The sequence below is a fragment of the Cajanus cajan genome, chromosome 5 (genome assembly GCF_000230855.2).
Source record: "Cajanus cajan strain Asha chromosome 5, NIPB_CcT2T_4, whole genome shotgun sequence".
In the NCBI taxonomy this organism is placed as follows: domain Eukaryota; kingdom Viridiplantae; phylum Streptophyta; class Magnoliopsida; order Fabales; family Fabaceae; genus Cajanus; species Cajanus cajan.
Genome location: NC_138521.1, coordinates 4,842,501 through 4,855,602, shown reverse-complemented (window position 1 = coordinate 4,855,602; position 13,102 = coordinate 4,842,501). Strand labels below are relative to the sequence as shown.

The window sequence follows — 13,102 nt, the reverse complement described above, 5'->3', positions numbered from 1 at the left end:
TAGAATAGGTGACTATTATAAGGAAATAATTATGGACTTTGTCATACATTTCACTAAATAAACATTACCCTAAAATCATAAGAGATAAATATATAAATGACATTTTATATTCTAAAAAAATAAAAAATAAAAAATATTGGTAGAAAAGGTAATACTATTCATCTCAACAATCTAACAACTTATTATTAAGTCAAATCTATTGGTACTTATTATTTTGACCATCATAAGCCACATATTATATTAAACCACCCTAGACTTTGTCGAGTAGAAGATTGAAAATTTTGTTTAGCTAAAAGTATGGAAGAAACGAAAAGATAACTCTTTGACATAAGTTTACATAGATAAGAGAGATTTTAAAAACTAATTTATTTTTATATCCTTAAAAGTTTAAATATAATAAAATAAATAAAAACATTATGAATATTACACTAAAAATATTTTAAAACTCCTCCACTTTGTTTCAAATCTTTCATAATTGGAGAGGAGAGCTAAAATTAGATGAGGAGAGATTTTACTCCCCTCCATTCCCCTCCTAAAAATTAAATCAAATAAGAAAAAATTATAATCACCCTCCCCTCCATTACCCTCCAACCAAACCCTTATAAACTAAAAAGATATCACCATTGTCAGCATCAATAAAATTTCAAACAGGAATTGGCAATCCTTTAGTTCCACAAGTTTGTGACATCAATGACGGTCCAGAATTGCCTCCCAAGGACTTTTGAAAACTTGTTTGTTTAAAAAAGGTAAAGCAAAATTTAATGTCTAATCATGGATCACCACATAATTTGCAACCATACAATGTCTACCGAAAAACATGAAGAATCCCAATTCATCCATACAGTGACAAATTTCAAAAATGTAGATTACAGAAGCACAAGCCCCAGCTCTGACGGCTTCAATGCATGCCTTATTCGGTAGTTGTAAAGATAATAATGAAGTTTCCCATCACCCGGTCCAAACTTGAGTTCCCTCAAGAAGGTTTCATTCTGCATGACATCCAATGCATTGAAAACATCATAATCCTTCTGTTTTGCGACAATGAGAGCATCATTCATCAGCTGAAGCAAAGGAGTGACTGTGGACACGTTATAAAATGAATAGGCTGCTTTCAAAGTTGAATAATTTTGGTGGCCAAGGATACTAGAAGGAAGTGTGTAAAAACTACAAAAGTCGGTGACCACGTGAGTTTCAGGACTTTCAACCAGATAACTATCAATAACGTTCTCCCTTGGCAGAAGCCAATGCTCCACATCATTTTCATCAAAATCAGGTGCAACAACAAAATGGCTCAAATAATTCCTAATTAGCCTTGTAACTGCAGGAACATCATGAATTTCCATCTTTCTAAACCCTGGGGTGACTGTTGATTCTGGTAGCTTGTAAAGCTTGATGGTTCGACTCATTGTCATTCGTGCACCAAGCCGAGAGAAACCAACATCAATTAGCTTCTTGGGATTCAAAGATCTGTGCCAGTATTGACAAGTTGCTATTGGTGTAGGAAGAATTACTCCAGCAGTGTAGGCTGCCTGCCACATATTTTCCAGGTGAACCCTCCTGGTCACCTCTTTGATCATGACAGGAGCAAGCCTCTTTGTTCGAAGTTTCTTATGGACACATAGAAAATTGATCTCTGCCATATGAACAACCTCGTCACGAACTCGGATTCTAGCAGGAATACCTGTTATAAAGGCAACCAACTTCTTCGAACTTTTAACACGGACACCAATATGCCAACTCCTGAAATAACCAGGAGGTTGCAGAGCCCAGCGCAGAAATTCTTTCGAGTAGTTAAATCGAAACATGTTCTCATCATCCTCAACATAATTATGAGCAAGGAGGTTGTATACCTCATCACACATCACCTCAGAGTTGATGTCACAAGTAATCCATTCATAGGGGTCAGGAAGGTTGTATGGTTCTTGTTTGACCTCAGATAAAGGAGTTGGAAGTTCAATAGGGCCTTCTGGCAAACTCGAGTCCCCTATATCCTTGAATTGCCCAACAGGTTGGGTTTCCCAAAATTTATGTCTTTTTTCCAAAGAGAGAGATTCTTGAACTTTTTGTGCTAAATTATCTAACGCAAGATCACTTTCAGCAGGTGCATTCCCATCTGGGTTGGGATTTTGTGTTTCTTCAGGTGAACCAGAGGAAGGATTGCTATCAACCATTTGAAATCCTTTCAAAAGTGCAATCTGAAAGACAATAAAGATTTTTCAGTAAACAAGTTTAGTAGAAGAAAGCAAAATTTTCTCTTAATCCCCACAAAATTTTGTGGCTAACTATTGACTACTTCTATTCACATCGATGAGCAGAAACCCATCTTATACGTTATATCAAGTAAAACCAAAAATATTCAGAGTTATGCTAGTCACTTGATCTTTATGATACAATTACAAGCCAAGATTTGTTGCAGACCAAAATAAAAGAAATACAGATATCTATGGGCTATCTCACATTCTTATTTCAAATGGACAAAGAATACAACTCAGTTCTCATAGAAACTTTATTTATTGTTGTGTGTAATTTTTAAAATGTGAGATACATTTTTAAACTTTTTCGTGAAACAAATTGCCACGCTATGAAATGCATATTCAATGAGATTTGAGTTGCACTAATTGATAATAGGTATGAAATTCCATATAAGCAGCTAATTTCTTCTGCAAATATCAATCAACATGGGCTATTAATATTATGAATTTACTTTGCACAGCCATTATACAAGATTCTTTGAACCAATGCTTACATGTTTTAGTGTGACCTATTCTAGTTGGAGAACTGCTACTGCAGTGAAACTATTACAGAATTAGCTTCAGCCTATGGTATTCAGACGATAAAATACAACAGCAACTGAAATCTAGTACAGATCACAAATAGAACTATGTATGCTAACAGCACGCAAAAATAAATAAATAAAATCCCAATAATCATTATTAAAAATAATTAATAATTCCATGATTCAACACTAAACAACAAAATCCATTATAATCCAGAGAAAGCTGAACGCTAAACTCATTAGGGGAAATAATAGCTTTGAAGTATGAAGCATATGAAACATTTTCAGAAGGGCAGTCTGCATGACAAGATGACCAAGTTCCAACAAATAGATTTGATAGAAGAAAAGTTCTCCTTAGCACTGGGTGGCTGCACGAATTTTATAAGAGATATTCATCTACTTTTCCTTAGTGGGCAAAACACCTGGCCAAAATTCACTTGACTAAACTATAACTAATCTTTGGATAAACTTCTTCATATAATGCACTTAACTTAATAGAAACTCTGTCGTTTAACTTGTCCAAAAACTGAAATGCACAAGTTGATTTTAACAAACATATAGGAAAAACTCAAATCCATTATCCCTTTTTATTTTCTTCAATTATAATTGCGTATAGAGAAGTTTATCCAAGCATGTAAGACACAATTCTAAATTTCTATAATTCAATAACCCAACCTTTTGTTGACTTATTTGGGGCCACAAAAGAAGAAAACATAACGAAACAATAAAGTTTGGGTATGTATGTACATCAGATTTTCCACAACAATAATCGTGTGTATCTGATATCCAAACAAGTTTCAAAAAGAGAAAGGCATAGATCCAATAGTAACAATTGAGTGCATTTGATATGTAAGCAAGTTAGAAATGGTTTTGAGTATAGTAGTTATCAGTGATTTTACCTGCGACGAAGAAGACGACGTTGGACGCAATGGAATGGAATCGATGAAACTGAGGTAGATTACGTGAGATCCGATGAAAACAAAGAGTTGTGTACGGTGGGCCACTCACAATGCTGTTCAACGGGCTTGGCCCATTATCAGCTTCTCTACGTCCAAACTATTAAAAGCCCCATCTATAAGTTCTGTCATATTCTTTGATTATATTATTATAATTATAGTATTTGTTACTTGGTTAGCCTCTCTTAAAATATGATTACATTCAATCTCCTAAAAATATCTTCTGTAAGGCATTTCTCCTTGATAAGATGAATAACATAGTAAATATCCCATAACTTAGCTTGAGTAACTCTGCATAATCTCAACGAGCACTAGATTTCACATACTTTACATGACATTCAATTTATTTTTAATAAACTAGGTCCACAATATAAGAATGTATTTCAAAAGACATTTGAGGTGTTTGTATAATTTTTAAATAACTTATAAGCTAATTTGATTGAAATTGACTTATTTTGTATGAACTTAAATATATTTAATAAAATTATTTTATAAGTTAATTAAAATTTTTTAAGTTAGCTAAAAACTTATAAGCTAATAATTGAAAAGCTAAAAACTTATAAGTTAATTAAATTAAAGGTCTGTTTGGATAAATTTTTTCAGAAGTATTTTAAGAGAGAAAATTGAAATAAGCTTTTGTATAAGCTAAAATTAGCTTATGCAAGAATTGAAAATAGGATTTTGGAGAAATTAATTAGATAGAACTTCTAAAAATTAACTTATACACAAACTAATTTTAACAAGTTCATCTACTTTTTTTTTCTTATTTTTTCTCTCTCTTAAAAGTGCTTATAGAGAAATTTATCGAAACATACCATAAAAATATTTGTTAAAATTAATTAATAGCTAGTTGATTAATATAAAATAACACATGTATTTATTAGATAATAAGAGTGAAAGAATAAAATTTATGCAAAATGGTTTCTAAATTAAAAATGATAAAAAAAAAAGATTTCAAATAAATTAATGAAGATTAAAAGAAATAGGATTAAAGTTAAATTATTTTAATTAAATTATGAAAATAAGTTAACAAAAATATATTTCAATTTTTAATATTTTAAAATGTTACTTTAAATAATGTTTTAAAATTCAACAGTTAATTTTTTTTTTCCATTTTATCTTATTTTCCATTAAATTATAAATTTTCATTTAGTTTATCATTTTTTACAAAATATATAATTTTGATAATATTAATTAGTGATCATAAAAAATATTTTGTTGTAACATGATGCTTCAAATAACATAATATAGCATTTACCAATTTATTGTCATGCCAATAAAGTATCTTCAATATGACATGGAAGAATGCAGAAGAATAAAGCATAGAGTTTGTGATACATGTTGTAAAACAGACGTTAAAAGTTAAAACATACCATTCTGCCAAAGCATGTACGTAAATCAACTAATTTTTGTGATCTCATGATAGAATTATGTGATTCCCTTTATCTATTATTTTGTGTACGTAAAGTATTATATTAAGTGAAGTTATTTTCTTTTTATTTAAATAAAAAATATGGAGATTATGTGATTAGTGAGTGAATGTAAAAATAATCATTCATCAAAAACTTTGTTGTGAGAGAAACAATTCCTAAAAAAAAACTAAGGATAAAATTATGTAAAGAGAAAAAATGATTATGAGTAAAATATTATTTTTATATATTGTTATAAATTATAAATATAAAATATAAAATCACTTTAAGAACTAAAAATAATACATCTTCAAAATAGAATAACTAAAATAATAAAAAAATCTCAATAAACTAAAACTAAATTTTGAGAATATCAAATATACTTAAAAAAAACATATTTTACCGAAAATAATATGACATCAAAATACTAAATCTTATAATATCCTTGTAATCCAAAGAAACTTTTCAACATAAAAGATAAAAGATTTATTTATCAAATAACAATATACAAGCTAATCTTATTTAATCACTTCTATCATTATTCACTTTATTTCTAGTTTAGATATAAAATCACTACCGAAGATACTTTATTTTTATAACTTATAGGAACCAGATATAGTTAAAAAGAAATTACATCTCCTTGTTAAAAAAAAATTGCTTAGCCTGATATCAAATAAATAGGAATTGCAAATGAAATTTGCTTAGGTTGTTACCATAGAAATAAATTTTTCATTATAGTATCCTATTCCTATGATATCACATATTGTTATTTCATTATCAAAATTCAGGAAAGGATGAATTGTGGATATTATAATTGATTATTGATCCCAGAAGGCATTGGAAAGGGTAAACGTGGAAATCTAAATTTATTATTATTATTTTGTCCCTTCTCATTGCTCTTTCCTTTCGAATATAACACTCCCTCTTCCTCTCTATTCGCCTCCCTTTAACTCCACGGTGCAGATCCGAGGAGTTACCCTTCGCTTTTTTTCTCTCTTTCATTATTCAACTTCCAATTTCTACCAGGTATCTCTCTTTTTCTCTTTTCAATTTCGTAAATCACTGCCTCTCTGTTATGAATCTGCCCTTGATCTAATTGTTTTTCCATATTTCAAATCGACCCATAATTTTGTTTATTCGATATTTGGTGGTCTGTTCGGTTTCCGGGCGTAAAGATCGAATTTTTAGATTTAATGGATTATGGGGTACTGTGTATTTTATATAGTGATTTGTTTTTGGATACTGAGATATGATGTTATCTTAATTACGCGAGCTTGAGTTTTCGATGATCACCTTGTTTTTGTTCTTTAGTCTCACTTTGATTTTGGCACTGTTTAACTGAATCTCGGAGGAGTGGGCAAAGTGGGTGTTTGACACTGAAAGATTTGTTTTTGGTATGGCGTGTATCCTTTTTGCCCTTTAGAATGTCGTCTCCTGACATCAAAGAGAAACAGAAGTGTAATGCTTGCACTTCTTCCTGTGTGGATTGCAAGTTTGGCTCTTTTGATATGTCTAGTGGAGTATGTGTTTTTCTTATGTATAGATGAGAGTAATATCTTTCCCAACCTACTGATGTACTTGGAAAGTAGAAACTTCTAGTGGAAGCATTATTGATTTGGTTATTTGTGTGATATTTGATTTTTATGAAGTTTCTGAACATTCCTTTGTTATCTGTTTCAATTTTTGGCTGGAGTATTTGAATGTACAATCTTCTATTTTTCAACAGAGGTTTTGCATTTTGCAGTGATGGCAGGTTTGGCTCCAGAAGGAACACAATTTGATGGTCGCCAATATGATGCTAAGATGAGTGAATTGTAAGTTCCTTTACTGTATTCTTCACTTGTTGTAATGCTAGATTTCTTTATTCATGTACCTTTTTCAGTCATTTGACGTCTTGCAAATTAATTGCGCAGGCTTTCCACTGATGGGCAAGAATTCTTCACCTCATATGATGAAGTCTATGACAGCTTTGATGCAATGGGATTACAAGAAAATCTTCTGCGAGGCATATATGCTTATGGTATGTACTGGAAGATTAACCTCTTTAATATTCAGTAGTTTTGTTTTTGCCAGAGTAACTGAAATTAGCTGTAGTTTCATTAAAAATTCATAAAGGTTTATTGTTTTGTGATTATATTGGTAATGGTTAAAAATTGGGGATGGTTTATATTTTGAGGAAATAGTATATGCAGTGAAGGGTCTTTACATCATCATCCAATCACACTGCCTTTTATTATAAGTAATAGTGTAATACTAATAGTAATTTATGATTGGTTGATATTTGTAAGATTCTTTACACAGGCAGTGCATAGAAATTATACTCTTTTGTATTTTAAATGTACCCGTGTTTCAAAACTATTTACTTATTGTAATCAATACATTTTTGAAATTTTAATTTTGAAATTGGTCAGATATTTTGTAAGGGTATTAATGTTTTACTTCTAAAAGTATAAATGTTACTATTGCTTCGTTTTATCTCAATTTAATGTGTGATGTTTTATTCTTGTTCTAAAGGTTTTGAGAGGCCTTCTGCTATCCAGCAAAGGGGAATTGTTCCTTTCTGCAAAGGTCTGGATGTGATTCAACAGGCTCAGTCTGGAACAGGGAAGACAGCAACATTCTGTTCTGGAATTTTACAGCAGCTTGATTATGGATTGGTTCAGTGCCAGGCTTTGGTTTTGGCACCAACAAGGGAGCTAGCACAGCAGATTGAGAAGGTTATGCGAGCTCTTGGTGATTACCTCGGTGTTAAGGTTCATGCATGTGTTGGTGGAACAAGTGTTCGTGAGGATCAGCGCATTCTTCAAGCTGGTGTTCACACTGTTGTTGGCACTCCTGGGCGTGTGTTTGACATGCTGCGGAGGCAGTCTCTTCGCCCAGATTGCATAAGGATGTTTGTTTTGGATGAGGCAGATGAAATGCTTTCACGTGGTTTCAAGGACCAGGTTTGTTGTTTTGATTAGTTTCTACATTTTCATAGAGTGCACCAATTTATCCTTGGTTGTCTTGTACTTGTTGACTATCCTAATTCCATTGTTGGTAAATATCCTTGGCAGTTTGAAGCCTTTTGTTAACATGAACTTCTCTATGAGTCTCCAATATGGTATCATGCATTTATTACATCCAGTCTACTTTAGTTTGCATGCATGACATAGATAGGAGAGGGGGTTATAAGAAAAAAATACAATATTATTTTGCCGCACCAGATACAAGAATTTTCCCCTATTGAATCCAAGAGCACAACTTCTTTGAGAAATGTACAAGTTTATGTTCTTCCCATGCATGACATTGTGATATTTTGATTGTTGTTGCAGATCTATGACATCTTCCAGCTTCTGCCTAGCAAAATTCAGGTTGGAGTGTTCTCTGCTACAATGCCACCAGAGGCCCTTGAGATTACAAGGAAGTTCATGAATAAGCCAGTGAGAATCCTGGTAAAGCGCGATGAACTGACCCTGGAGGGTATCAAGCAGTTTTATGTCAATGTTGAGAAGGAAGAGTGGAAGCTAGAGACATTATGTGACCTTTACGAAACTCTGGCTATCACCCAGAGTGTCATTTTTGTGAATACCAGGCGCAAGGTGGACTGGCTCACTGACAAGATGCGAAGCAATGACCACACCGTCTCTGCCACCCATGGTGACATGGACCAAAACACGCGTGATATCATCATGCGTGAGTTCCGGTCTGGCTCTTCTCGAGTTCTCATTACCACAGATCTTCTGGCCCGTGGTATAGATGTGCAGCAAGTGTCTCTGGTCATAAACTACGATCTGCCAACCCAACCTGAAAACTATCTCCACCGCATAGGTCGTAGTGGCCGATTTGGTAGAAAAGGAGTTGCTATAAACTTTGTGACATTGGATGATGCCAGAATGCTGTCTGATATTCAGAAGTTCTACAATGTCACTGTAGAGGAGCTGCCATCAAATGTAGCTGATCTGCTCTGATGACTTAAGTTTTGTTCTCTGTTAAGTCATCAAGGCGTTTTTTCTGTTTGGCAAGTGATATCTTGTGCTTTTTTCTCTCTTTATATTTTACCCATTAGAGATCAAAGACATCTGATCTGATGCTATTTGTATTGGATTCTATAAATTTTGTTTAATCAATTATTTAGCAGGCTGTTGTTCAAGCCTGCATTTACTTTCTTCTCTTATCTGTGTATTTCTTCTGTATAACTATTTCCATTGTGATTCACAATCATGTGAACACGCCCTGCAGTCACGAGTCTTTATTTAGAACAGAGAAGGTTTATATCAGATTTCAGTTAACTATATGTTAAAAGAAAATCATTCACCACATTTTTATTAATATGGTAAAATTTTCCACAGGTTCAATTTTTTAAAATTTCATTTAATGTTTGATTTTCAGACATTATAAACCCAGTAATGTGCAAAATATTAATATCAACCTGATTCACGGTAAAGGAATTTTAATTGTTCTTAATTCAGCAATCATGTCAATTTTGTATAGGGGATACATATGTCCTTTAAATTTATGTGAACCAAACTATCCTATTGGCAAGTTCGATCACTGTTTTTTATGTTACAAGTACTGTAATCTTTCATTATCTATTATCGTCAGTAAATGTCTACATTAATGTTTCTTCTCATCGTGTATTGTATTAATCAAAATTAATGAATTTGAAGTTACAAAAATATTTTTCGGGAATTCAAAATCAGATCCCTTAATTTATCCATTTTTTATTCCTTTTAACAGTAAATAATCTAAAATTACTAAATGCATCATACAGGTTAACCTTAAGAGGTTGGAACTAGGAAGTTACTCTTTTCTGATGTTGACCAATTTCACCCTAAAATTTCAGTTGCTAATGATAAAGAATTTTTTTTTTTCAGAGGCTATAATATGTAAAAATTCTTCCATTGCTAAACCATTGAAGTAAGGCTAAAGAAAAAACAGCATGCCGAATATCTTATGAATTAGTTCTTAAAGTGGGGCGGTTGCAATTAGTTTGAAGAGGATTGCTTCAATAGTAGGTACTGACACAGATAATACTAATAACGAACATTGCTGTGCACTTTCGACCAAAGCGTGAAAACGTTGTACACAATTCTAAAAGCAATTCAAGAAAAAGGTTACTTCTGGTATTGAAATCAGTCTCTTGTCAAAACATTTGGTGCAACCAATGAAAGATCAGAAATCTATTAGTTTCGTGTACGAATTTCCTTTGGTTGATACAATAATTTCATTTTGGCCCGTAGCTATACTAATAAATCATATTTCAAGTCATTTTTCTTAATTTTATTTAAAAGGCATTTCAAAACATTTTCCATGCCTTGGCATTCTCACCTCCCAGATTGCTGTTGCTGATGCCAAAGACACGAAGATGTGGTGGTCCATTTTAGGGTACTATTTAAGATGTGAAGTGTGGACCCCAACTAACTAAAAATCAGTGTGTTTTGTTTTTTTTATGAACAAAGATTGGTCTTAGAGTTTTGTTAAAAATATAACTGAAATGCGGGGATGATAAATAAACTCGTATTCTTGGATAATATCTGAATTCATTCTAACTTTGACTAGAAATACCTGATTTGGCCGGATACGGATACGGGTAAAATCCAAAATATCAAATCGGGGACGGGGACAAGTATATACTTACCCGCTTAATTCCTGTCCCCATCCCCGATTTAATACCTATTCCCGATTTGATTGTTTTAAAGAATTTTAATATTTAATTATGTGAAACATTTGTGATTTTTTAATTATTAAAAAATTTCTTGATTAAAATATGAGATACACAAACAATCCAATTATAATTGTAATATAACGAAAAGATAAGCTAAAAATAGTATTTTTTGACAAAAAAAATTATTAATTTTTGACGGGTATATGCATACTTGATACTCGACAGAAATATGAATGAGACGAAAATTATATACTCGACGGGTACAAAAACGGGTATAGAATGAATTTGAATTGGAAGTACGAAAACGGATATTATGAAACCCATACCCGACTTGTCCTGTTGCCATGCCTATATGCTCCTCTACCACACCTCTATAATATATACACGTACGCACTTGAATGTCATATCTCTTTATTACCTATGTTTTCTATTCACTAGTAATATTGCATAACATCAAATTCAAATGTGAAAATTTGATCTTAAGTTATTCAATAGTTGCACGATACTGTAGCTAGAATTGTTTGTTGAAAATAGGATCCATCTGCATTTAAGAGCACAAGTAATCTATTGAAATAGTAAAGTCCAATTCTTCATCTAACTTTGAAATTAATATTTTTGAAGAAATATTAGTAACCCCAAGAATTATAAGAAGTTTGTGTGTTTTTGCAAGTTTAGCTAAGAGGGTGGTGCATTAATTTGTACTTTGTCAAAAGAGCATTACTCCTTCCCTGCCACCAGCTACCTCCATGCCATAACCAATTTGTGTAAAAGTTGGTCAAACCCAAATACTCCCATGCAGTTCTGCCATGTTAAGCAAAGTTGAATAATCCTTCGCTGCCCCCACTCACTCCATTAATGTAAGCGACAAAACAAAGAATATCATTATCATCTTCAACTGTCACCTATTTCAGAAATTATTATATGGTCCTATGTGATCTGATATTTTTTTCAACATGTTAATAACTTTTTATAAATAAAAAAATTAATGGTCATTATTAGCCTAAAGTAATTTTACAATGTGAACAATAAAAAATTACTGTCCAAATCTTTCCCTTATCGTAAAATCAACAAATTAATTACACATAATGATTTATAATTAAATGACAATATTCTATACTGTGAATACATAACTTATTTTTATAATAAAAAGTCATCGTCAGAGTCTCTCTTATTTTAAAAATTAATAAATTTATCACACATAATAATTTATAATTAAATAATGATATTTTATGCAACATAACATATTTTTCCTTTAAAAAAAATATCATCACATTTTGACATAATTTGATGTATATATAATTGTCCTCTTAGTGGATGAAAGATTTGATTATAAGAAGTTAGGAAAGAGAAGTAATAAATAACACCAACAAAATACAAGAAGAAAAAGCAAACCGACCAACCAACCTACCATCTCTTTTAGTTTCATTCTTCTCTCCTTAAAACTACATCCTTAGTTATTCACTCTTGGGGAGTGTGGCTGCCATCATGGAATTCAGATCCAAATCATGCAGGGGTGAGATTCTGCAGATTGAAAGCTACAATGGAGGAAGGGTGGCACCAACAAGCATGCAAGATCTGAGGTCCTACAGTGCAAATTATGCTGCTTCATCTGCTTATCCATACAAGATAGGTAAGGAAGTGAAGTTGGAAAAAGGAAAAGGCACAGTTAGCAGCAAAGCATCAAAAAGTTGGAGCTTCAATGACCCTGAGTTGCAGAGGAAGAAGAGAGTAGCTGGCTATAAAATATATGCTGTGGAAGGGAAAATGAAAGGATCACTGAGGAAGAGTTTGAGGTGGATTAAGAACACATACACACAAGCTGTCCATGGATGGTGGTGATTAATCGGTATATAGTTGTATACCATATAGTATATAGTGATGCTATGTTTTTTTACCCTTTTGTTTTGTGTTGTGATTTACTTATTTTCATATGGATTCTAAATCTATTTTAATCAAATTCACCTTCCTTAGCTAAGTGAAATTTAGTGTTTGGTCTAAATTTTTTTAACATGTTATTAGTTCTCTGTCCGGTAGTTTTGAAGGTATCATCTCTTATCTATCATGTCAAGGATAAAACAAAAAGAGAAAAAAACCTTCCTTGGAAGTGCTAAAACTCTACTCATGTATTGAAGTTCATAAGTTAAAGGTGTCGTCCTCCCGGTTCCTCTTAGCTTTTTCACTTGTATGAAGTCTAGTTTGGACTGCATACTTTCTGACCATGTAATAATCTCTTCTTCTGGAGCCCCATTAACAAAGTTATTCAGAAAAATCGAGACAATCTATGTCTCGTTGATTAGTTCTCTGTCCGGTAGTT

General features: G+C 32.3%; 3 protein-coding genes across 4 annotated transcripts; 2 read left to right on the top strand and 1 right to left on the bottom strand.

The window, feature by feature from the left end:
* Positions 1-636: 636 nt before the first annotated feature.
* LOC109803085 (glycylpeptide N-tetradecanoyltransferase 1) lies at positions 637-3,819 on the bottom strand. The gene is made up of 2 exons (XM_083074795.1): positions 3,676-3,819; positions 637-2,195 (listed from the first exon to the last, which is right to left on the bottom strand). The coding sequence occupies exon 2, from the start codon at positions 2,169-2,171 to the stop codon at positions 867-869; it is 1,305 nt and encodes a 434-aa protein (XP_082930921.1). The 5' UTR covers positions 2,172-2,195; positions 3,676-3,819; the 3' UTR covers positions 637-866.
* A 2,189-nt stretch (positions 3,820-6,008) lies between these two features.
* On the top strand, positions 6,009-9,284 carry LOC109802393 (eukaryotic initiation factor 4A-10). 2 transcript variants are annotated; one of them, XM_020363748.3, is made up of 5 exons: positions 6,009-6,167; positions 6,886-6,955; positions 7,055-7,161; positions 7,656-8,086; positions 8,456-9,284. In XM_020363748.3, exons 2-5 carry the CDS (start codon positions 6,888-6,890, stop codon positions 9,089-9,091), a joined length of 1,242 nt encoding a protein of 413 aa, XP_020219337.1. In that variant the 5' UTR covers positions 6,009-6,167; positions 6,886-6,887; the 3' UTR covers positions 9,092-9,284. The 2 variants fall into 2 exon arrangements, with proteins under 2 accessions (XP_020219337.1, XP_029127905.1); XM_029272072.2 differs by having other exon boundaries at positions 6,037-6,167; positions 6,868-6,955.
* A 2,837-nt stretch (positions 9,285-12,121) lies between these two features.
* LOC109802891 (uncharacterized) lies at positions 12,122-12,769 on the top strand. The gene has a single exon (XM_020364301.3). The coding sequence runs from the start codon at positions 12,274-12,276 to the stop codon at positions 12,625-12,627; it is 354 nt and encodes a 117-aa protein (XP_020219890.1). The 5' UTR covers positions 12,122-12,273; the 3' UTR covers positions 12,628-12,769.
* The last annotated feature ends 333 nt before the right edge of the window (positions 12,770-13,102 follow it).